General features: G+C 42.3%; 1 protein-coding gene across 1 annotated transcript in view; it reads left to right on the top strand.

The window, feature by feature from the left end:
- RORB (RAR related orphan receptor B) overlaps positions 1-23,921 on the top strand; it is a 149,442-nt gene that overhangs the window by 89,942 nt on the left and 35,579 nt on the right. Inside the window, exons 2-3 of the mRNA XM_082241608.1 lie at positions 14,955-15,040; positions 17,907-18,048. Coding sequence (XP_082097734.1) covers positions 14,955-15,040; positions 17,907-18,048 — 228 coding nt within the window. The remainder of the gene's footprint in view (positions 1-14,954; positions 15,041-17,906; positions 18,049-23,921) is intronic.

Raw genomic sequence — 23,921 nt, 5'->3', positions numbered from 1 at the left:
ATTATCGGATTTCTCTCTCTTTCTGCCTTGTCCAGAAAAGATGCTTATGCTGAGAGCCATAGCAATTCAGATTGCTAAAGTCTTCCTTGAGGATATCACATTCATATATTTATATTTATTCATCCAATTTATATCCTGCTCTTCCTCCCAAAGGACACCATGATGTGAGTTGTGTTTATTTTGACTCGTGCTGAGAACCTAGAATCATAGAATCATAGAGTTGGAAGAGACCACAAGGGCCATCGAGTCCAACCCCCTGCCAAGCAGGAAACACCATCAGAGCATATGGTTGTCAAGCCTCTGCTTAAAGACCTCCAAAGTAGGAGACTCCACCACACTCCTTGGCAGCAAATTCCACTGTCGAACAGCTCTTACTGTCAGGAAGTTCTTCCTAATGTTTAGGTGGAATCTTCTTTCTTGTAGTTTGGATCCATTGCTCCGTGTCCGCTTCTCTGGAGCAGCAGAAAACAACCTTTCTCCCTCCTCTATGTGACATCCTTTTATATATTTGAACATGGCTATCATATCACCCCTTAACCTCCTCTTCTCCAGGCTAAACATGCCCAGCTCCCTTAGCCGTTCCTCATAAGGCATCGTTTCCAGGCCTTTGACCATTTTGGTTGCCCTCCTCTGGACACGGTCCAGTTTGTCAGTGTCCTTCTTGAACTGTGGTGCCCAGAACTGGACACAGTACTCCAGGTGAGGTCTGACCAGAGCAGAATACAGTGGCACTATTACTTCCCTTGATCTAGATGCTATACTCCTATTGATGCAGCCCAGAATTGCTGGAAACCTGCTGGAAACCCGCTGGAAAACTGCCCAGAAACCTGCTGGAAATTGGGGCTTCCTTCTATACACAGAGCAAAGAGATATGTGTGTCAGGAGTGCCAACTTGAATAAAATATTGGGGGGCCCAGGTAAGCCCTGTCCCACATAATCGATCACATGACGCAGTGCACACACACCATTTGAATGGAAATGCACATCGACTTGGGGAGAGGGACAGTGCCATCAGATATTTTATTGGACCTCAGCCCCTAGGAGTTGGTTTCTATGATGTATGTGCTTGCCACACATGCTAATTTTCACACAAGGTAAAAGATTTGCAGGAAATTGCCATGGATATTGTCCACCCATGGTTGTGAAGCCATTTTGCCTCATTCATGGGAGTTGTCTACTCAGCTGGTAAATGTAAGAGGTGAATGAGAGATAGGTGAACTCTTTTTGGATCAATTTGGAATTTTGCTTGGCTCATTGAGGTACAGACTAAAATGGCTCAGGTTATCTCAGATTCCAACATTTGGGGCCCACATGGTCAAATTCCAAATACTGTAACACCATCTGGATTATTTTGTTATATTTATCCTCTTACTCTGGCAGATCCATATTTTAAAGCTGCACACCAGAATGGCAAGGCAATTCACTAGGTTTCGAATTTATTTTGGCTATTACTTTGATCAGAGTTTTTGTTTTCTGCTAGTGTAAAAGTACAAGATGAGACCGTGAACATTAAGGGTTTTTCCCCCTCCTGTGATCAGAATGAAATGTTGCAACAGAAGGAAATTAAACACCAATTATTTTTCAAGTCAGGGAAAATTATGGCCCACAATATCAAAGACTTGTGTTTTGTGAAATAAAAGGGCTATGGCTAGCTCTATTCTTTGGCATGCAACTCTTCATAGGGAGCTTTTCTTATTAATCAGAAATATAGGATGCCTAGGACTGTAGAATAGGAAATGGAGTTTATGATTCTTTGGAAGTTACTCATCTTGAGTTGGAAACATTGCTCTGTAGTCTAAACTTAGGCAACAAAGCTATATATATGAGAAACCTGCAAGATTTTCAAAATAAATAAATAAATCTGCTTTAATGATTAATTTTAATTGATCTTATCCGCTGTATGTTTTACTCATCCACACTTCCTTAGGTGCTGTCCTTCCCAGGCACCAGTCCATGCTTTAAAGCTCGATAGCCAAGCATTGTTGTTTTCCTGGGAAAGTGTCAGGACAAACAACACCAACACAGAGCTTTAAAGCCTAGAACTCTGCGTATGCAACAACAGCAGCAAGAATACTTATCGCGAAATATTGGAAGACACAAGATTTACCCACCCGGGAAGAATGGCAGATGAAGTTGATGGAGTACATGGAATTGGCGGAAATGACTGGCAGAATCCGAGACCAGGGAGAAGAGTCGGTGGAAGAAGACTGGAAAAAGTTTAAAGACTATTTACAGAAATACTGTAAAATTCATGAATGTTAGAAAAACGTTGGAATGAAGTTCTATGGCTTTAGTAGAAACGCTATAAGGAACTAAGTAAAAATGGAAAAGGGGGGAAACCACCAAATGGAAAAGGGGGGAAACCACCAAAGAGGAATTCAAACAAATAGCCAGCACGTGTAGACACAAAGTCAGAAAAGCTAAAGCACAGAATGAACTCAGGCTTGCTAGAGAGGTTAAAAGCAACAAAAAAGGCTTTTATGGGTATGTTCGTAGCAAAAGGAAGAACAAAGAAACAGTGGGGTCACTCAGAGGAGAAGATGGTGAAATGCAAACAGGGGACACAGAAAGGGCTGAACTCCTCAATGCCTTCTTTGCCTCAGTCTTCTCCGATAAAGAAAACAATGCCCGACCTGAAGAATTTGGAGCAAATGATTCAGCAAAGGAAACACAGCCCAGAATAACTAAGGAGATAGTACAAGAATATTTGGCTAGTTTAGATGTATTCAAGTCTCCAGGGCCAGATGAACTGCATCCAAGAGTATTAAAAGAACTGGCAGATGTGATCTCAGAACCACTGGCAGTCATCTTTGAGAATTCCTGGAGAACAGGCGAAGTCCCGGCAGACTGGAGGAGGGCAAATGTTGTCCCTATTTTCAAAAAGGGGAAAAGAGAGGACCCAAATAATTACCGCCCAGTCAGTCTGACATCAATAGCAGGGAAGATTCTGGAGCAGATCATTAAGCAAACAGTCTGTGAGCACCTAGAAAGGAATGCTGTGATCACCAATAGTCAGCATGGATTTCTGAAAAATAAGTCATGTCAGACTAACCTGATCTCGTTTTTTGACAGAATTACAAGCCTGGTAGATGAAGGGAACGCAGTAGATGTAGCCTACCTTGATTTCAGCAAGGCATTTGACAAGGTGCCCCATGATATTCTTGTAAAGAAGCTGGTAAAATGTGGTCTTGACTATGCTACCACTCAGTGGATTTGTAACTGGCTGACTGACCGAACCCAAAGGGTGCTCATCAATGGTTCCTCTTCATCCTGGAGAAGAGTGACTAGTGGGGTGCCACAGGGTTCTGTCTTGGGCCCGGTCTTATTCAACATCTTTATCAACGACTTGGATGATGGACTCAAGGGCATCCTGATCAAATTTGCAGATGACACCAAACTGGGAGGGGTGGCTAACACCCCAGAGGACAGGATCACACTTCAAAATGACCTTGACAGATTAGAGAACTGGGCAAAAACAAACAAGATGAATTTTAACAGGGAGAAATGTAAAGTATTGCACTTGAGCAAAAAAAATGAGAGGCACAAATACAAGATGGGGGACACCTGGCTTGAGAGCAGTACATGTGAAAAGGATCTAGGAGTCTTGGTTGACCACAAACTTGACATGAGCCAACAGTGTGACGCGGCAGCTAAAAAAGCCAATGCAATTCTGGGCTGCATCAATAGGAGTATAGCATCTAGATCAAGGGAAGTAATAGTGCCACTGTATTCTGCTCTGGTCAGACCACACCTGGAGTACTGTGTCCAGTTCTGGGCACCACAGTTCAGGAAGGACACTGACAAACTGGAACGTGTCCAGAGGAGGGCAACCAAAATGGTCAAAGGCCTGGAAACGATGCCTTATGAGGAACGGCTAAGGGAGCTGGGCATGTTTAGCCTGGAGAAGAGGAGGTTAAGGGGTGATATGATAGCCATGTTCAAATATATAAAAGGATGTCACATAGAGGAGGGAGAAAGGTTGTTTTCTGCTGCTCCAGAGAAGCGGACACGGAGCAATGGATCCAAACTACAAGAAAGAAGATTCCACCTAAACATTAGGAAGAACTTCCTGACAGTAAGAGCTGTTCGACAGTGGAATTTGCTGCCAAGGAGTGTGGTGGAGTCTCCTACTTTGGAGGTCTTTAAGCAGAGGCTTGACAACCATATGTCAGGAGTGCTCTGATGGTGTTTCCTGCTTGGCAGGGGGTTGGACTCGATGGCCCTTGTGGTCTCTTCCAACTCTATGATTCTATGATTCTATGATTCTATGATTCTAAGTATAAATAGATTAACAGAGCTTTAAAGGGGAGAATAAGGTTAGAATGTGTTAAGACAATTATAGGATAGAAAACAGAGAAAGATGGGAAGGAATTGCTGAAACAATTAACAGAAGTGGAATACAAAAAGGGAGGCGTGAGGAGGTCGAGGAAATAAGGGAAAGAAAGACAAGATGTTGAAATTGGATTGTGTTTTAAATGGTTTTTGTTTTGTTTTGTTTTGCTTTGTTTTTTTATTTTTGTATTGTATTGTATGTTTTTTTCTTTATGGTTTTTTGGAGTGTTGTGCTGAATTTGTTGGAAAACTAATAAATATTATTATTATTTTTTTTAAAAAGCCTAGGACTCTGCATAAAAACATGGTGCAAAATGAAGTTTGGATGAACCCTGGGTGGCGTTCTATGTAGTAAGAATACAGTGGTACCTCGGGTTAAGTACTTAATTTGTTCTAGAGGTCCGTTCTTAACCTGAAACTGTTCTTAACCTGAAGCACCACTTTAGCTAATGGGGCCTCCCGCTGCCGCTGTACCACTCTTCTCATCCTGAAGCAAAGTTCTTAACCCAAGGTACTATTTCTGGGTTAGCGGAGTGTGTAACCTGAAGCGGATGTAACCTGAAGCATATGTAATCCGAGGTACCACTGTACTGTCAGTCTTCCTATCCGCAATCTGGAAACTATCAGTAGTGTAGATCCAGAATTTAAAAGGTGAAATACAGGAGTTTCAAGATTTTCTTCACAGTTCATACTCGTACCCTGACTCCCTGCTTGTTTGAGCTAGTGGTAATATCCAGAATGACCATAATTCCTCTGTCATAAATTTGATTGCATTGTCAGTGACAAGTCCACCTGATATGCCAAAGCAAACAAATTTAGATGTCCACTATTGATACTCTTTGGTTGTTATGGGTTGTGGTACAACAATAGTTTCCTTTTGTTATTAGGCCTTCCGATTCATTGTCATCAAAATACTTACAGCCATCCCTGAAGCATTGCTAAGACATTCAAGCCATTCTAATCTGATACAGTAAAAGACTTCTTGAACTTCTGGATCTGATTGAATACAGTGTACCTCGGGTTACAGACGATTCAGGTTACAGACTTCACTAACCCAGAAATAGTACCTCGGGTTAAGAACTTTGCTTCAGGATGAGAACAGAAATCGTTCTCTGGCGATGTGGCAGCAGCAGGAGGCCCCATTAGCTAAAGTGGTGCATCAGGTTAAGAACAGTTTCAGGTTAAGAATGGACCTCCAGAACGAATTAAGTTCTTAAGCCGAGGTACCACTGTAGCTTTTTTCATCTTATTATGCTGATTTTCAAATGCTGGTAGAGAAACAATGCCATATTAGGTTAAGGGCTGGTTAACTACCAAAATATTTTTTCTCTTTTTTGTAATGGTATATAATTTGCTTTTTTGTTGTTCTGTTTTGTTTTCTACATGGGTATTATTGTTGGTTTTTTTTGTGTCTTATCTTACTCTGTGCACTCGTAATTATGTAGTTTTTATTTTTCAATAAAAAATAAAAAGAGTAACATCACACAGTATAAATAGAAGCCTTGACATCCTACTCTAACGAGTAACCATCAATTGCATTGTGGGGCTTAGGACAAGGTATCTGCCATGACCAATTTTTTTCATAGAACATACTTGACTACCGGGGTGAATCTCATTATTAGATGTTCACATTGTAATGGTACTTGACTCAAATCTTTTCTTCTGCTTAAGGTCACTGAAGATTTATGGTCTGTGAGGAAATAAGTTGGACCACATCGGTATCTGTAAAAGCTGTAGTAACACTCAGACTAGTTCATAGCTGCTTGTATCAGCACTAACCATTGTGGGCTTGTTGACATCACAGAACTTTATTGGAGATCAAGTCCATTTTTCATGAAGGTAGCCTCATGTTCTAATCCTCAAACCCAGGACATGTTGGGTTTCAGTAACAGGCTTATTGCCTCTATTGAACTGTCTTGCAAATATCAACCTATATAGATCACCATTCTGAGAGAGAGCACCTCATTTCTGTAATGTTAGGTTAATTGATATTTTTGGGTCCCTTATGACTTGGAGCTTTTCTGAGAGTGGTTTTATTGCATGTTGTGTGATCACTCTATTTCACCATGGTAAGAAATTAATTTCTCCTTGTTTCACTTGTGTCCAGATTCATAGAGCATATTCAAGATGACAGATAGTGTTTTGTCATGGTATTTCATTGATGTGCCATGAAAACAGTGGCTCCTTTTATGCCTCCAAGGAGTTCTGCCATTTTTCTGTGAAAAATCTCAAGAGCATTGTGATTCCAAATGATAAACAACGATAACAAGAGGTCCCAAAAAGTGTGAGAAAGATAGTCAGTTTAGTGCTTTGCTTTGCTTGCCAAAGGTGTTCACTACAAACTACTTGAGGCATCAACTTTGGAAAGTTCTTCAGCTCCTGTTGCTTTTGGGAGAAAGTCCTTCAGTATGGAAAGTGCATATTTTTCTCTAATAACCTATAAAAATCAGATGCTGATGACTGGAACAACTGGTGCAAACCACGAGGTAGGTTAGGCAAGTTCCTTAATTATGTCAAACTCCTTCATCTTTTCTAGTTCCATTTCCACATGGTGGGGTAACAGAATGGTGTGTTTCTAGTAGTATTCTGCATAGTTTGGTACTAAGTCTTGAAACAATGTACACCTTTAGGTCACTGTCTCCAAATTTAACATCTCCTATTTTTCAAAAGTCCCATTCTGAGAGCTAATCTTCAACTGAGATTATATTGCAAACATGATGAACACTAACTGCTCCTCTTTATAGATTGTTTCTGTGTTATAGCATCAAAAAGCAGTGTAGGGCATCCCCTGGGCTGTGTAAAATGGTTTGTGCCTTGTTAATATCTGGAATGCTGTGAAATAACTGTGACAACACCTCCTCAATTCATCTTGAAATTAATGACAGTCCCACAAATAGTTAGGTTTGTTCTTCATGGAGAGTAAATAACAAAATAATGACATCTAAGAAGAAATTGGCATTAATTGCAAGCTGTACCGTTTGGACATGATACATGATAGCAAAAAAAATTTTTGAACCGCCCTGAGACCTCCAGGTATAGGGCAGTATAATAATAATAAAACTCCCTTTTTTGAACATTTCCTGCACATTGTGAACATATTCCACTTGCAAAGGATGAGTCTTTTCCCATCATACTACTTTTAAAATAGTCAGATTGTTTTCTGGGCTTTCTTTTGTGCAGCGTTTGCAGATGTTTGAGCAAAGAATTTGCCCTTTACAAGATATGTGCTCCTTCCAGTGTTATCTCTGCCATGTCATTCCCAAGTTCTATTTGTTCCCTGAGCTGTCTGGTAATCAGCCCTGATTGCCTTCCCACCTCGATGGCTTTGTGAAGGGATGATTCTTGGGGGAAAGGTATTGGGTTGGCCCTGTGGGTTGGGGATAGATGTATCTTGTCTGTAAAGCACATTAATATAAACATGTTTACAAGCACAAAAGCAGCGCACAACTTGCTATATCACTCCAGCTACTTTGGTGTATTTTGAATGGTAGAAACATATTGTCAGACAATTTTCCATATATATTTAACCAAAAGAACAAACAGTGTGTTGGCTTTTATGTAAATGGAGAAGCAAGCTGTTGCAGAATAAATGACTACAACATATAGCAAACACATAGCAAAGTCTCCAGGTGTGTGTGTGTGTGTTTTGCTGGGAGTTGTGGGCGTTATCCCTATTTTGAAACTTGGAGGGAAATGTGTCACTAGGAAATTTTAGTACGCCAAGAGATCATTGTATTAAACAAATTTGGGAAGAAAATTTATATATAGAAGACAGCAAATAATTTGGTTTGTAAATAGAAATGTCACATCGCATACTTTTTATTAAGATTGCAGGTACCTAGAAATATATGGAACACTTTTTGGAGGGGAGGAGGGACAAGGAGTAAAATGTAATGTCTACACAACCCCCTCCTCCTTATGTCCTGAAAAGTGTGGCCCTTACTACTTTACTGTGTGGTCATCATTACTACTTAGAGACAGCCATTCCCTGGGCAGCTTTATATAACACCAGCTAAAGCTGCTGGAGATTATGTGCAGAACATTGAATCTGATGAGCTCAAATATGAGATGGCCTGCACTAGCATAATATTTGGGATTACAGTCGTAATCTCTTTAGGGAAAGTGTGCTGTATCAGGGAAATGGTATCTTGAATCTCTGAGGCCTAGTGGGTTTGAAGAACAAATAATCTTATGTTTATTTTGCAGCAATGTCTTCTGTCACTGTAGCCATTCTAAACTCGCATTTCTTACTCCCCATTCTCTTTTGTTAAGGGTTCAGAACATAGCTCCCATCATTTCATTCAGTAAACATGTTTAGCCCTGAAACTCAAAAGTAAATGCAGTTTTAGGGATGCAGCTATTTATTACTTAATATATAAAGTAAAAACTAAGGGCCAAAATTTTAAAAAAGGAAAGCTGTGAAGCTAGGTCATGAACCCAGCAGGGATTCAGTTTTTTCCCTGGACAGCAACCTTCCAGTGCCACATGGCAAACTGCTTTTAAAAGGGATTTCCCAAGCTGATTTATGATAGGGGTTTGGCATCAAAAAAACTCCACTGGGCAATGGTTGGGGGTGTAAGAAGGCATAGGTTTTCATTCCTGACCCATGTTTGTCAGGACATTTATTACTGCAAAGAACAATGGCAAATACTGATTTATTTGTTGGAACTAGCACGTTCTAGTCCCATTTCCATTCCCGTCCACTGTGGCTGCTTCCTGTGTGAGACTATGCATAATGGTACATTTTTTAAAAAGCTGGCTGTCATCTGTAGTGTTCCAGTGAGGCTTTCTTCTCTTACACCCATTGTTGGCTGAGATGCTGTGACATCCTGAAAATGCTTGCAATACTTGGCTACAGTTATGTTGAATATACCAAGTGGCTTTGGGTTTGTTAAAAAATCACCTTGTTGCGCAGTTCTCTTTACAATTTCATGAATCACTTTTTATAGAAACAATCTTCACCATGGCTAGTTGCAAGAGGCACCAGCAGTGGCTGGATGTCAAACAATTTCAAAGCCTCCATACAGGGGTGCCAACTTGAATAAAATATTGGGGGAGCCCAGGTAAGCCCCACCCCACATAATCAATCACACGACAGGGCACACACACACAACCCATTTGAATGGCAATTCCCCTCAATGGGGGGGGGCATCCCCCTTAAGTATATTATTGGGGTGTGTGTGCAAAGGGACCTTGACCTCTAACACTTGGCACCTTATGCCTCCATAGGTACCAAACACTAATTACCTGGTTTTGTGGATTCTGGCAGTGGTAACTGATAAAAGGGAAATAATTGGTCCTGGTCAAAATAGGTTCCAGCCAGTCCTTACCAAGACAGGCTGTTGACCACATGTTCCTAACAGGTCTCTTTTTTTTCATTTTTGTGAACATCTTAGCTCAAGGAGTAGCAAGTTACAAAGGGACTTGAATAGAGGTTGCATGAATGAAAGAGCCATAGAAAGAGCAACAATAAGCTTTTCCAGATTCTGAGCTTACAACTTTAGATCCCCCCTCATGTGGGGAGAGTCTTTGCACACAAACAAGCTGTAGGTATTTAGCCCTTCTCTATACAGTATCTGTGACTTGTATCTCCCCTCGCCCTGACTGTTTAGGGCAGCCTTCTCCAACTACAGCTCCCATCCTGGCCTGCCTGGGGCTCGTGGGAGGTGGAGTCCAAAACATCTGGGGGGCACCAGGGGTGGGGAAGGCTTGTGTAAAGAGATACCATGTGAGGTTTGTAGGCGGTGTGCAGAAATGTGGATGAATACACGAACGAGGTGAAGGGTGAGGCCAGTGGCCAGCACTGCCAGCCTCACCCGCACGTTGCTTGTCTCTGCTCATGTCATCTGTGCAGGGCTCGAGCATTTTATTAATGATCAATAGGGATATGTCCTCAGAACAGGGCTTAATTATTGAATAAAAGAGCAGTCAGATATATTTATATATGTTATATTTGCAAGTATTTTTCTAACAACATTGTCACAACAGATGACAGAGGTGGAAATATATCTTCCACACAGACAAGTCCACAGAATCAAGATCACAAGCAGAAGTTAAGAAGGCAGATCACACCAATATTTATAGCAAATTTTCATATTTCAGTGTGGCATTAGAATGGCACAGACCTGCAAAACATGACTGAAACTTTATATGTGGCAAACCTGGTAAGGGAAACTCATTTTTTGACCACCCTGGAAAGAAAGATCCACAGGCTGTATTATTTTGTCAGTTATTTGACTGCCTGCATGAGGAAGTGTGGCAAGCATTGAAAAAAGAGGGGGAAACCTAGTTCTAGATTGTCGAACAAAGCTGCAATGTGAACAAGGTGTAGGAGCTGCTGACAATCATTAAATCTGCAAAGGAAACCTGGTACACTGGGTGTTAATTACAGTAATTCAAGATGTTTCTGAGAATACACAAGCTTCTTTTTCTTCAGGCCTGTACAATTAATTGATTTGAGTTTTCTGTTACAAGTCCTTAAACTGTCCTGCTGTCTGTTAGACAAAAGAGGAGTGCCTACGAGAACGCCATCAAGTCTGCATTTCCCAACATCTTTAAATCTCTTTTCTCTAGGCTAGTGAGGATGCCTGTTTCGTGAGCTATCACAGTCATCAAGTATGTTTCCCCCTCTTTTTTATTAGTAATGGAAGGAATCCGGAGCCATTTGTCCTGCACAGCATTAGGTACGTCCAAGTGGCTTTAACTGGAAGGATGAGAAATGCAACTGTTCCAGCATTTCCAGTTAACTGCTGTCGGAGCTGTGTAGGAGGGAGCATCAGCCAAGCCTTGTCCCTCAGTTCACATGGTTGGTGTGGTGTTTGGCACATACATAGCCACTAGAGGGCGGTGGGTAGGGAGACCTGACTGTTCAGGCAAGAGAAGGAACTCCAGCTCTTGTTACAGTTCATCACAAAACCCAAGTGGCTCAACCTTAGAAGTGAGAGAATGGGGGCAAAGGCAGATGGAAGCACATAAACTTCATTGGCAGCTTTCCTGCAGCAATGCGCATTCTGCTAGAGCACTTGGCTGTGCACCATAATACTTGACAAGCACTGTAAGATGTTGACATCTAGAAAGGCTGCTTCTCTTACACTTTCACCTGATATACCCTTCCTTAAAAAGGATCACAAGTGGCATTACCATCAATTTCCTTCTCTTCTGTTTGCTGTCTTTGAGTTCACTCAGGGTGTATTTAGACATTAGGAAAACTTCATTATTTTTCCTGATTATAATGCTAGTGCACCTGTCACAGTTTCCTTCCACACTGCAGTACCTTTTGTGTTATGGAACTGTGCTTTTTTGACCAATATGACCGTGTCCTGCTAAATTTCATTCACACCAGGGGCATGGTGTGAAACAACTGACATATTGGGCAATGTCACTAATTTCCCTTGCTTTCTGCGCATGCTTCTTCTGTCCCCCCATGATTCCCCAATGAAAACAGAAGGAAAGAACTGGATTCCAGTCTATTGCCCAAAATTTTGTCACTTACTCCCGCAATTTTCAAGGTTAAGGGAGCTGTAAACCAATATTTTAATGGAATCAAAAAACATGAAGATGAGTGCAAACATGCACTATTGTAATTCATTTTCTGATAGCGGCTTTTGCGTCACGTGAAAGCTTAAATATCATGCAGACATTAAGGAAACTCTAAGGAAAGAAATGGAATAAACTGCCATGTGAATGCAGCCTCAGTCCCACATTCACGTGGAGATAGTATTTGAGCAGGAAGCAAGAATGCACACAGCAAACATAGTGCAGTGAGTCCTGCAATCCTAACAAGCACTTGGAAGGAATTTAGCAGTTCTGTCCAGTATGCAAACCAGTCCTGAGGAGCTTTTAAAAAAATACAGTGGTACCTCTGGTTACAAACTTAATTTGTTCCTGAGGTCCATTCTTAACCTGAAACTGCTCTTAACCTGAGGTACCACTTTAGCTTATGGGGCCTCCCTCTGCTGCCATGCAATTTCTGTTCTCATCCTGAGGTAAAACTTTTTAACCCGGGGTACTACTTCCGGGTTAGCGGAGTCTGTAACCTGAAGTGTTTGTAACCTGAGGTGTTTGTAACCTGAGGTACCACTGTATGTGCATGTTTCATATTGCATGGTCAGTTTCTGTTTCCTTTTACAGAATTAGTCAAAGTGATAAACCTATCTCACAGACTGGGGAGGAGAGTAGTACGGCTTCAGTATAGCCATGATACTGTGTTATTCATTCTTTTTTTAAAATGAAAAGCTGCGGAAGAATTGTGGCTAGAGGTCAGAGCAGGAATGTAGAAGTGCCCATTCAGTGTCTGGTTTATTTTTAAAAAAGATAAACATAGAAAATCTTCACAAAATGGCGATGTGTTGTGATTGGAGTAGGTAGCATTTGTCATTCATTCTTTTTTAAAAAAACAAACAAACCCATGCATTGGTACTCCTATGTTAGTGCTGTGTAGTGGAGATAATCTGGACAGATTAAAGCAATACAGAATAAATTACTGCAATCCAAAATTTTGATAATTTATTTAAGTACACCCAAGGGTTTGGCCGCACCCAGAGATATGTTTGATTCTCTGTCCTCTGGTCATCAGCCTTCACCTTCCTATTTCCCAAAAGCCAGATCACAACCTGCTTTTGAAAGTTCTGCCATTGCCAAAGCTGCTTGTGATATCACAAGTGAGGCTGCTACGTAAGAAACGTGAGCCTAACACTCCCTTGCAAGCATTAACCTACTTGTACCGTTCTTTGCATCTCAACATGATACTCTCAGCAGGCATATGAACAAATGTTCTGGGTTTGTGTGCTTAAAAAATAAATAAATTGTAAGCGTTTTACAAAAATTACATGTTTTTCAGAAATTCTCAGCTCAGCTCCCCAAAGTAGCAGTTCTTGAAACATATCATATATCATGTTATCAGGCATTTTTGGTGTCTCAATCCATGCATGGTGCAGTTTGAAAAGCACGTTCCAAGAGCTCTTGCAGAAGCTGCTGGACCACAGAGATTACCAGGGCTCCATTCTGTATCCACACACTTCCCTCTGTTGCTTCTCTGGAGGAAACAGAATTTCTGCTCCTAGATGCAGTGTGCTAGAGCTTGTTCTACCCATTTGCGCAATACTCTACAAATGCTGCATCGCAAGAGTATTTCTGATGCCTGGAACATGTGTTGCATGAACAAGTGAAAAAGCTGCTTGTTTCCCAAGGAATCTGTGAATAGCTGTCTTCTGGAAACCAGCTTGTAATTCATTTGTTTGTAGTGAAATTGTTCATTTCTATACATCTTCATATAAATCATTTGTGGCTGTGGCATATTGAATAGCCCCAAAGTAATCACTGCTAAATAATTTTACTTAGTCATAAACTCTCATCATACATCATGCTTAAATTGTGATGTATTTTGTAAAACATAATTAGCTTTTTTATGTGCACTTTTTGTAGAACAGCCAGTTTGCTTGACTGTAAAGCAGGGCATCTTGAGATTTCTTTCTTATATGCAGAAGGGTTCTTGATCCATATCTCTGAATGTGTTCAACTGACAGTCCTTAGAGCTGACATGTATATAACTTATTGGCATGGTGAAATCTGTACGTGGTGAGCCTTTTCACCTCACTGCATATTTTCCCCCACCCAAAAATCTGAAGACAGTTCCATACATTCACAACTTCCCTTCAAATCTGTGGCCCACTGGAAGTTGCAGGACCAACTCCCATCACCCTCAGCTAGTATGACCAGTGGTTTGGGGTGGGGGGTGGGGCTGTAGTTCAGTTTCTCCACCCATGGTTTTAATTGTCCCTTACTTTATAGAGATACTTCCTGTTTTACTCTCTTAGTAAAAACTATGTTCACCATAAATACTGGTAATTGGCTGAAATAAGTTCACCATAGCTGTGTGGTTCACATGAATTACTTTATGGCCAGATATATAACATTCACTATGTGATTATGTGGTAAAATGAGCCGTTTACCACATTGAAAACCAGTATGTGATCTGGTACTTATTGAGAGATAAAGGATGGGGGAAATGGGATCTCCCTAGCTTTCAAAATGCAGTCAGTCTTGCTGTTTGGATGCACCAATCTGTATATGCTTATGGAAACAATGAATTCCTTGTTGCCTCTATCAGTCATATGGAGTTTCTTGAAAATTTTAGATAACTACGGCTTGTATTTGTGATCATATGATATGAACTGCACCGTGTCAAGAGCAATTGAGGACTTGTTATTACACAGTGCATTATCCAAGGGTGTGGGAGAGGTCAAGATCACTGCCTGCAAAATTATTAGAAGGCTGATGAGAAGCGAAAGACTAATTTGTAGAGGAGAAGAATGGATTTTCATGATGTATAATTAACAAAAGGAGAAGTCTGACTTAATGTCATGATAAGTAAATTCAGGGTGAAATCTGTGGAGCACTCTCTCAAGGGGAATGGGAGTAGCTTGATAATGTGAGCTCATTAAAACCAAACTATATGAAAGGTTTGAGAACTTACATCAGTGTAGGACACAATTTCACAGTCACTTGTTATGGCTAGGCAGGGAAAGGGCTTGTCCATCTGTCTCTTCCATGATGCAAAATTAAGGAAGAAAGAGAGAAAATTGTATTGTCAAGCATGCACTAATTCTTTGTTTCTTTTCTAGCACAAATTGAAGTGATACCATGCAAAATTTGTGGTGACAAGTCTTCTGGAATACACTATGGAGTCATCACATGTGAAGGCTGCAAGGTATGAGACGTGTGTGTGTGTGTGTGTGTGAGAGAGAGAGAGAGAGAGAGAGAGAGAGAGAGAGAGATCTGTATTCTGTGCTAGTTTTCGTCATTTCTATAATTATAAGCTGTCATATATGCTTTCAATAAGGACCAATATTTTGTACAAAATATCGCCTTCTTGACGTTGCCTTCTTGACTTAGCAATGAAATTATACTCTAAATGCTGCTGTGTTTGAATTTTGGAATTATCTGTACTAGCAACTATTTGAACTAAACACTGATAGTTCAGTATAGAACTTTCCTAATTAAAAATGTTTTAAATTTACGTGGATCTTCCACTTTTTCCTAGTTAACGTGAAATAAATTCTGTCAGGGAACTTCCAGGTTGCAGGTTGTCATGAGGAGAGAGCTTAATCACAAAACCAAATCTGGAGACATGCTCAGCTCATACCCTCCAACACTTCTCCGATGAAAATAGAGACATCCTAAGGAAAAGTAGGACATTCTGGAATCAAATAAGAAACTGGGACAACTTCTCAAAATCAGAGACTTTTCCCTGGAAAATAGGGACACAGAGGGTCTGTCAGCTCAGTGGCTTAGCTCAGCACAGTATTGGAGCAAAAGGAACTGGGGAAGATTTTGTGAGCTCTTCTCTGGGAGTCCACACAATCAAAGTCTGGTTTACCACGTCGTGTGAACCAGGCCTTTATATGAATAAGTGGAGGAAGCAGCAGGTTCCACATTAAGAGTCCCTGTACAGCTAGCTATATGCACTTCCTCACAATTAGCCCAAAGAGGTATGTGAAAAACATTTTTAAAATACCGGTATGTAAGGCTTTATTAATGATCATTAGTGATGTCAAAAAATTCTGATGAAAACAGAAAAGACATCGGAAGCTGTCAATGTTTGCTTATTCATCCAATGTCCAGAATAGAAATCAATCCAGCATATATGATTGGTATTTTCTGCAACTGTTTGTGTCTGCAAATGCTACATAATGATATATACCTGAGGACATTTTTTCCAATTTGCATTGTGGAATATCCAATTTTCATTCACTGAAACGAATGGTGTGGAGTCATATAATAATAAACTGATTAATTGTGCAACTAATTATGTAAATGTCACCATAGTAAATAGTGAGACAAATAATATGTTTTCTGTCAGACACCCTGCAGAATAGAAGCTGTGCAGCCTGGGACGGACACAGGGCAGGCGGGGCCTCCTCACCTCCCTAGGGATCATATGGAGAAAGAAAATATGTTTAGGTACATCAAAAAGGATTTCAGTACCATCCAGCTCAAGCTTAGAACAGAGACTTAGGCTGCCGTCTTAGACACCCTCCAGGAATTCTGGACTGCAGCTCCCAGCTATGGACCATTGCCCAAGCCCACTGGGGCTCATGGCAGTCGTGGCCCAAAACATCCGGAGATCATCCGGAGATCCGGAGGCTGCTGTCTGCACTTGCCTGAGACTTCCTTTGCCTAGGATTGCATTGCTAAGCAAGAGTTTCCAGTCTGTCCAACTATTATGATAAATATATGGATTCACTCTCTTTGAAAACGATAACATTATTTTCTAGCCAAACCCCCAAAACGCTTTGAATAAAGGTGTCTTATATTGACCAGTGATCCATGGAAGTTGCCTGGCAGCCATTCTCAAGTATCCTGGCCAAACAACATTTCTCATCCTCACTGGAGATGCTGAGGAGGACAGACCATGCACGAAACATGCCCTTCCTTTAAAATGTACATTTGGCCATCTGCCAGCACCATCAGAACTGAAACAATTCCCATCCTGATGCTGCTGTGATTTATGATGGTCATAGCGCTGGATTAGCCTGATTGATACAATCATTTAAAACCCAGCATAAAGACGATCAGGAGCAAATCTGGCTTTGAGCAGAAAGGGAGTTCTTGGCCTTCAGATGCAATTGAACCAGCCAGTGCTGCTCCAAGGCTCAGTCCTGTTTAGATGTGATTAGCATTAATGGCTACCTTTGTGTGTGCCTTGTGGGCTGATGATCCCCCTCAGCCCTGCTGCATGGAGACAGCTCGTGGAGATAAGGAGAAGCTCTCCCACTTCAAGCAGGTTTAACCCTATTGTTTTTGAACTGGTTTTAAAAGTATCAGATCAATTAGCCTAATCTCTTCTGCTGCAACCCTGATGGGATGGGGAGGGGAGGGGGCAAAGTACCAGCTTTCATTTCAATTGTAATTATTGATATGTTTTGAACAGATTTTATATATGTATATATATTTAAATCTATTGATGTTTAATTGTATTTTAATTATTATTTTTTCCTGTTTTTAGTGTTCTTGTTTTTATCTGCAAGCTGCCTTGAGTCTAGTCAGGGGAAAAGGCAGGGTATGTTGGTTGCACTGTGGTGCTGATCATGCCAAGGTTGCAGGTTCGATCCCTGAATGGAACAGCTGCAGATTCATGCATTGCAGGGGGTGGACTAGATGATCCTCAGGACCCCTTCCAACTCTACAATCCTATGAAATTGATGGTGGTGGTGGTGATATTACAGAGGGAACTATTTCAGGGTTCCTCCCTAACTTTTACTTTGATTGGGTATGGAGTTCCCTCTATGGCACATGACCTTCCTGACCCACTATTAGTCTCTTCCGCTCAATCCGCTGGAACCTTTCTTTGCATGCAGGGGAAGTCTCTAACTCACTGAGGGTTTGAGAAATTAATATAAAATAAATAGATACCACACTGGCTCTAGAGGTTAGTATGCAAAGAGAATCTCATGATGATTTTCATTATCTTTATGACTTTTCTTGCACATCGCAAAAGCAGCATTTAGAAAGTACGTTACACAATGTCATTGAATCAAGCTCTCTCTCTCTCTCTCTCCCGCCCCCCCCCCCAGGGATTCTTTAGGAGGAGTCAACAGAACAATGCCTCATACTCCTGCCCAAGGCAAAGAAACTGCTTAATTGACAGAACCAACAGAAACCGTTGCCAACACTGCCGACTGCAGAAGTGTCTTGCCCTAGGAATGTCTCGAGATGGTAAAGAGCTTGCTTCCTGCTTCCACAGATCAATCCTTTGAAACTCATTGCGCTCTGCTTTTCACTCCCGACAGAGAGGCATCTTGCTGCTCTGTAACAGAGACCGTGGCTGTTCCCAAAACCTAAGGCATTTTGATGTTTGGTGAGGTGTCTATTGGAGAAAAGACTACCATGAAGGGTGATAAAATGGTTTGATATTGCTAGTGGACAATTTGCAAAAGAATAAAGAATAAGTATTGGGTCACAATTCTGTAAAGAGTCGGTGGGTGGAGGAGAGTCTGCATAGCTTGAGGCATCTGTCCCTCAGCCACCCTACAGCTGAGGGGGAGGCAGAGGCGAGGCTCGATGTAGTCCGCCCTGCCTCGGCTTGCCCCACCCGATAGGTGGCTTGCCCCACCCCAGGCGGAGGGCTCATGCAATGCTCCAGGCTCCTGGGTGGCTAGCCACACCTCTGGCCAAGAGCAGCCGTATAACTGACTGCCTCAGTTTGGACATATCAAGGGCTGAAATAGCATCACATACCTGTGGTGTCACACATGCATATGAAGCCAGGAGGAGGCTAGGACCCAAGCCCAGCCCACCAAGCTTGGTGGAAGACCAGGTGAGCTTCCTGCCAGCCGGGCTGTGGCTGGAGTGGGAGCTGCCAATACATCTGCCACAGCAGCTGCAGTTGGTGGTCGTGGAAGGGGAAAACAGTGGCAGCAACGGAGCACTGCAGCAGAGCACCCTGGCTGTAGGAGGGCTGGCCACTTGCAGATCCACCTGAACTGTGATTGCCACAGTCACTTCTCTCAAGAGCCCCACAGTTGTGGTGGGAGGAGAAGGCAGCAGCAGCGGGGTGGCGCAAGGCAGCACTCCACTCGGCCTCCTCCACCCCTCAGTATTTCAGAGGAGGGTGAACCCCCTGTTAAACAACATAGAGAGGGCTGATGACACCTCAGCCCATAGGAGTTGGAACCTATGTGTGGCAGGATGGAGGATAATGAGGGCACATTTGTAGGTCCCACTGAGCGCCTGACAAGCCACCACAATTTGGGGCTGTGTGTCTGTAGCATGGAAGATCCTTGAGTACACTCAGCTCCCGGCTGCAGACATCCATCCCCTCAACATGCAGCTGCAAGGATGTTGGTGGGAACAGGTCTCTGGGGGGCTTCCAGCAAAATATAAAAACACCATAAAGCATCAAATATTAAAAACTTCCCTATACAGAGCTGCCTTCAAATGTCTTCTAAAAGCCATAGACATCTGTTGGACATCTAATGGGAGGGCGTTCCACAGGGTGGGTGCCACTACCGAGAAGGCTCTCTGCCTAAACAGCGCCATGGAGAAACAGTGTTTGTTACTGCTCTTAAAATATTACATGTAAGCTTTTAGATTACAGGTGTAGGTGTTGAAAGCAATAGTGATAAAATGGAATTTGTGTTATTACATGTTCAGATTGGGTATTCCTTAGATGAATCTGATGCAATTAAAAAAAGAGAGAAAACCAAACACGGTAGTAAAGAATCCTAGCTCAGAGGCCTTGCATTTCACAGGCCCAGTAGAGATATGGGAGGGAGGGCAGGATATGCTATGGGTTGAAACAGTGCTTTCTTCTTGGGGGACACAGGATACCCCTAAACATTTTGTGAATAAGTGTACTTTTGTCCATTTACTGTATTTATTTTTCCCGATTTGAACTATAAAATGGTGATTTTCTTGAGTCAAAATGAGAGTACCCCTAAACATTTTTTTAAGAAGAAAAAAAGAGCACTGGGTTGAAATATAATAAAAAGGGCACGCTCCTCTCGCTGGTGCCTTTCATTTTTCTTGCAAGGCAGATCTGGCACAGTGAACACATTGAATGTTCATGATTTTGTTTCTGACTTGTTGAGCTGCACAACTCCACCAGGGCTGTAGGATTCAAGCACCAGTAGCAAGTAAGGCAGAATTATTTCGCTGTTGCCTCATTTCCCATTCTCGGATGCGACATCCCTTTAGAATCTTTCAGCCATGCTTTTATCCCATCACTTTCCCTCACCTCTAGACAACAAAAGGTTTTTTTAGTTAGTGTAAAATAAAATGATCCTTTGAATAGCTTAGAATGAGATAAGTGGTTTATGTTTACTTTAAAGTTAGATTTTTAAAATATGTTTAGCACATGGTATTTTACTGGCCAAGTGGTTTTGTTATGGTTATGGTAATTCATTGTGAATTCATGAAAATTCGTGGCAAAACAAGCACAGGAAGGTTAATGAAGTTTGTCTTCTAAAATCAGTGCAACTTCTTGGATGTTAAAGTTCAGTGATCTTCTTTCATAAGCCCTCATTTTTGCTGAAAGGTTATTGAAATTGTGTTAAAAGTATTGGCATTAAAGGAGTATCTCTTCTCGGCCCTTCAGGGTTTTGATGTCGGCTCATACAGGTCTTCGAATACAGCTGCTAGTACTGTGCCCTTGACCTGTCCAAAAGCTTCCAAAAGTTTGAAAGCCTTTTCTATTATTTAGTCAGGAAGGCAGAATTGCTCACCCCACGATACTTGTCAATCTTTGTAGCCTTTATAGTTTAGCCATTCATATGGAGACAATGAAATGGAAAGTTCCAGAGGATTTAAAATAGTCTTCTCCTGAGATTTTGTGTTTTGCCAAAAGGAAATGTGGAACCGTTTTACCTCAGTAGTTTATCATACTTGATGCTGATAGTAGTCCTGTTCAGAGGTGCCAGCAGGGCAGAACTTCAGAGATGGAGTCCAGGGCCCACTCAGCAGAAGAACAGGAGAAGGGCCAAAGCTCAGGGGCAAAGCAAATGCCGTGCAGGCGGAAATCCCTGGATCAATGTCTGCCCCCTGCAGGCAGCAGTGGCGCTAGCTGCTCAGGTGCCTGGTGTGGGGGCATGTCCTGCAGCCGGGGCGGGGCAATCCGTGCCCATGGGGGCGGGGCCATCCACCTGTGGGGGCAGGGCGAGCCTCTCCGCCACCTCCCTCTCAGCTGTAGGGCGGCTGAGGGAGAGGTAGTTGGCAGACAGAAGTCCCAAGCTGCAGTTTTAGGCAGCACGGAACCTGCAGGCGCCTAAGCCACCACATCACTCCTAAAAAGTGAGCCCGCTTTTTTTAAGCTCATTTTGTCACCCCCCTCAGTGATGGCACCTGGGGCAAACTGCACACACACCCCGCACCCCCTTCCTCCACCACTGTCGGCAGGTAGGGCTACCTGAAATCCTGGGAAGCTGCTGCCAGTCCATGTAGACAGTAGTGAGCAAGATGGAGCCATGGTCTCTGACCTAAGTCCATTTCCCCCGTTCCTAGGAGGGGCCCCAGTGCAGCAGGGCTGCCTTGCCACATTTCAATGTGAATTAATACACATTTTCATCCAAAAGGGATCGAGACCTCCAGAGGTCCATGAAGTCCAAAGTTAAACATCACGTAATTGCACCACTTGTCCTATTAAAAATGTACAAAGAGAAAAAGTAAAAAAATAAAATAAAAGCCATCCATACTTTTATCTGTCTACATTCTTTACAGGTGATGAGTCCCACCCAAAACTAACTAAGTTTTGCTCAAAGTAGTCCTATTGAAATTAATGCTCCTAACTTCTTTGATTTCAATGGATCTGCTCTGAGTAAAATTTGACTGACTGCCACCCATATTACCTAAGTGCCCTATTGTATGGTTGGTCCAGAATACCATAGGTAGCACCTTTTCCATTTGGTACCACTATGGGTGTTTTGATTAACTGCTCAGCACTTGCTTCAATATGTGTTCCATGAATTATATAAATTGTCTGTGCACATCTGGAGCTGAGCCTTTACTGTTGTTAATCACAGATTCTGGAACCTCTTCCAAAGATAGGTCTACTATACCACATTACATAGCAGCATCCTTTGCTACATTTTTAGGAGTAATTTCAGAAGCAGCAGTTGTTACGGCGATTTGTGACAATTCTTTTGCTTGATGAAGTGGGTGGTTTTATATGGCATTTTTTGTTATTTTAAGCTGCTTTGAGACTTGGGAGCAGAGACGAAAGATATAAATATATTTGAGCTCACTGCTTGACAGTCACATGCGGTATTTAAATTGTTAGAATACTTTCTGATGAGCTACAAACCATGTAGCCCATAATGTTTATATTACAGGACACTCACCGTATTTCTCACTCTATAGGACGCACTTTTTCCCCTTCAAAAATTAAGGGGAAATGTGTGTGCACCAGGCAGAGGTGGCTTCTGATTCCCACATGGCCGGTGGGAGGCGTCATGTCCTCCCTCACCAGCTGTGGGGGCTGACAGGGCCTACCTGTGACTCGTCCAACCTGAGGGGTGGGACCTAGGTAGTGGACCTAAAGGCAGACTTCCCCATTGGACTTCAACCAGGTCTGTTCCCCAGGTTTAAAATGGGGCCACAGTTGTCCGCAGTGGCTCAGTCAGGGTTGGATCTCCCACCCTCCCACCCCTTACAGCATGTTTTCCCCTGCACAAAGTTGAGAGGGCAGGTCATGCTTAGGGCCTTGCTATGAAAACTTTCCTCCGGACAAATTGGCCCTTTCTGGGGGGGGTTTCTTCCTCATAGCAATTGTCACAACTTGCTAGTAGATAAGGGTTGGATCCTTAGTCAAGAGGGAGAGAGTCACACCCCTCCAAAATATGGGGTACCCCATTAATGGGGTCCAGGGGTGGTTCATTTGTCTGGATGTCCAGACTGGGGGCCGATGGGCCATAGCACCTGCCTGAGGTGGTGAACTTGGAGGGGTCACCTTGATTTGATGCATGTCATAGGGCAACACCTAACTCAGGATCGACCCTGCCAAGCCATCAACCAGCAGTGGCTTGGATGATTCAGGATACACGCCTAATGCCCACACCAAAACCTACGGCCATCTGAAGTCAATAAAACTGTGGCCTGTTTTGATCTCAATATTCTGGTCTTGTGTTTATTACAACCTCCAAGCCCAGCCAGCACCAGGCTTCTTTGTCCATTTTAGGCCTTGGGAACTTTCAGTTGCAGCAAAGAATGCCGCGCTCTTCAGGTGCAGCCCTCACCTGTCCTGCCAATGCAGAGGGTTCCAGACCATGTGCCCTACTCTACAGAGCACAGCTGTCAAGGGTGCATCAAACTAGAAAAAAGGGCCATGAAAACCTTACTCTTGCTTTGCCTTTTGCAAAAAAAAACAAAAAAAACCCAACCACTTAGCAATAATTGGATTAACTTCATTGGCCACTGTACAATGGTCTCTTTGCCTTTTGCAAATGATGGAGACATGCCTTTGAATTATGACATTGACTTATTCCGATGGAAACACAATTTCTTCTTCTTTCATCTCAGGAGGAATGAACACATTTAGCACTTTAAGATTATATGTTGCAAATGTATATCTGGAAAGTAATCCATGAATATGTTGCTTCTTTGGAAGAAATGCCATTCCTATAGAGTGTTTACCTTCAAGTCTGTTATTTCCCCCTAGGCCTTAACTGTAACCTGTAACATTCTCTCTCTTTTTCCCTTCAAAATAAGTGTGTGAAGATAACAGCCACGTTGACAGGTTGTGATAATAGGGCTTTAGGGCTTGTTATCTTCAGAAGGTACTAATCCTGTTAGTGCACAGATTAAAGGTTTGGGGAAAATTGATAAATCACACAGGATACAAATCTGAAGGCTGTACATTTTTATAGAGCACTGGTTTGCTCTTTGGTGAACATGGAGAGATGAAAAAGAAATAGCAGGCCTGCTCATTATTCACAGCAGGATGTTGGCTGCTTGGCACATTTACTTGGAAACAGGTCCTATTGGTTTCAGCGGGACTTACTTTGGTGTAAGTGACTGGGGTAAGGATCACAGGCTACACCCTAAGGCTTTTGTCTGTCAAAAATGTAGCAGCAGGTGCACATGTAAGAGAACAACGG

Source organism: Podarcis vaucheri, assembly GCF_965113315.1.
Source record: "Podarcis vaucheri genome assembly, chromosome: 11".
Classification (NCBI taxonomy): Eukaryota; Metazoa; Chordata; class Lepidosauria; order Squamata; family Lacertidae; genus Podarcis; species Podarcis vaucheri.
Note: the sequence above shows the minus strand (reverse complement) of the source record. Positions and strands in the feature narration are given on the sequence as shown.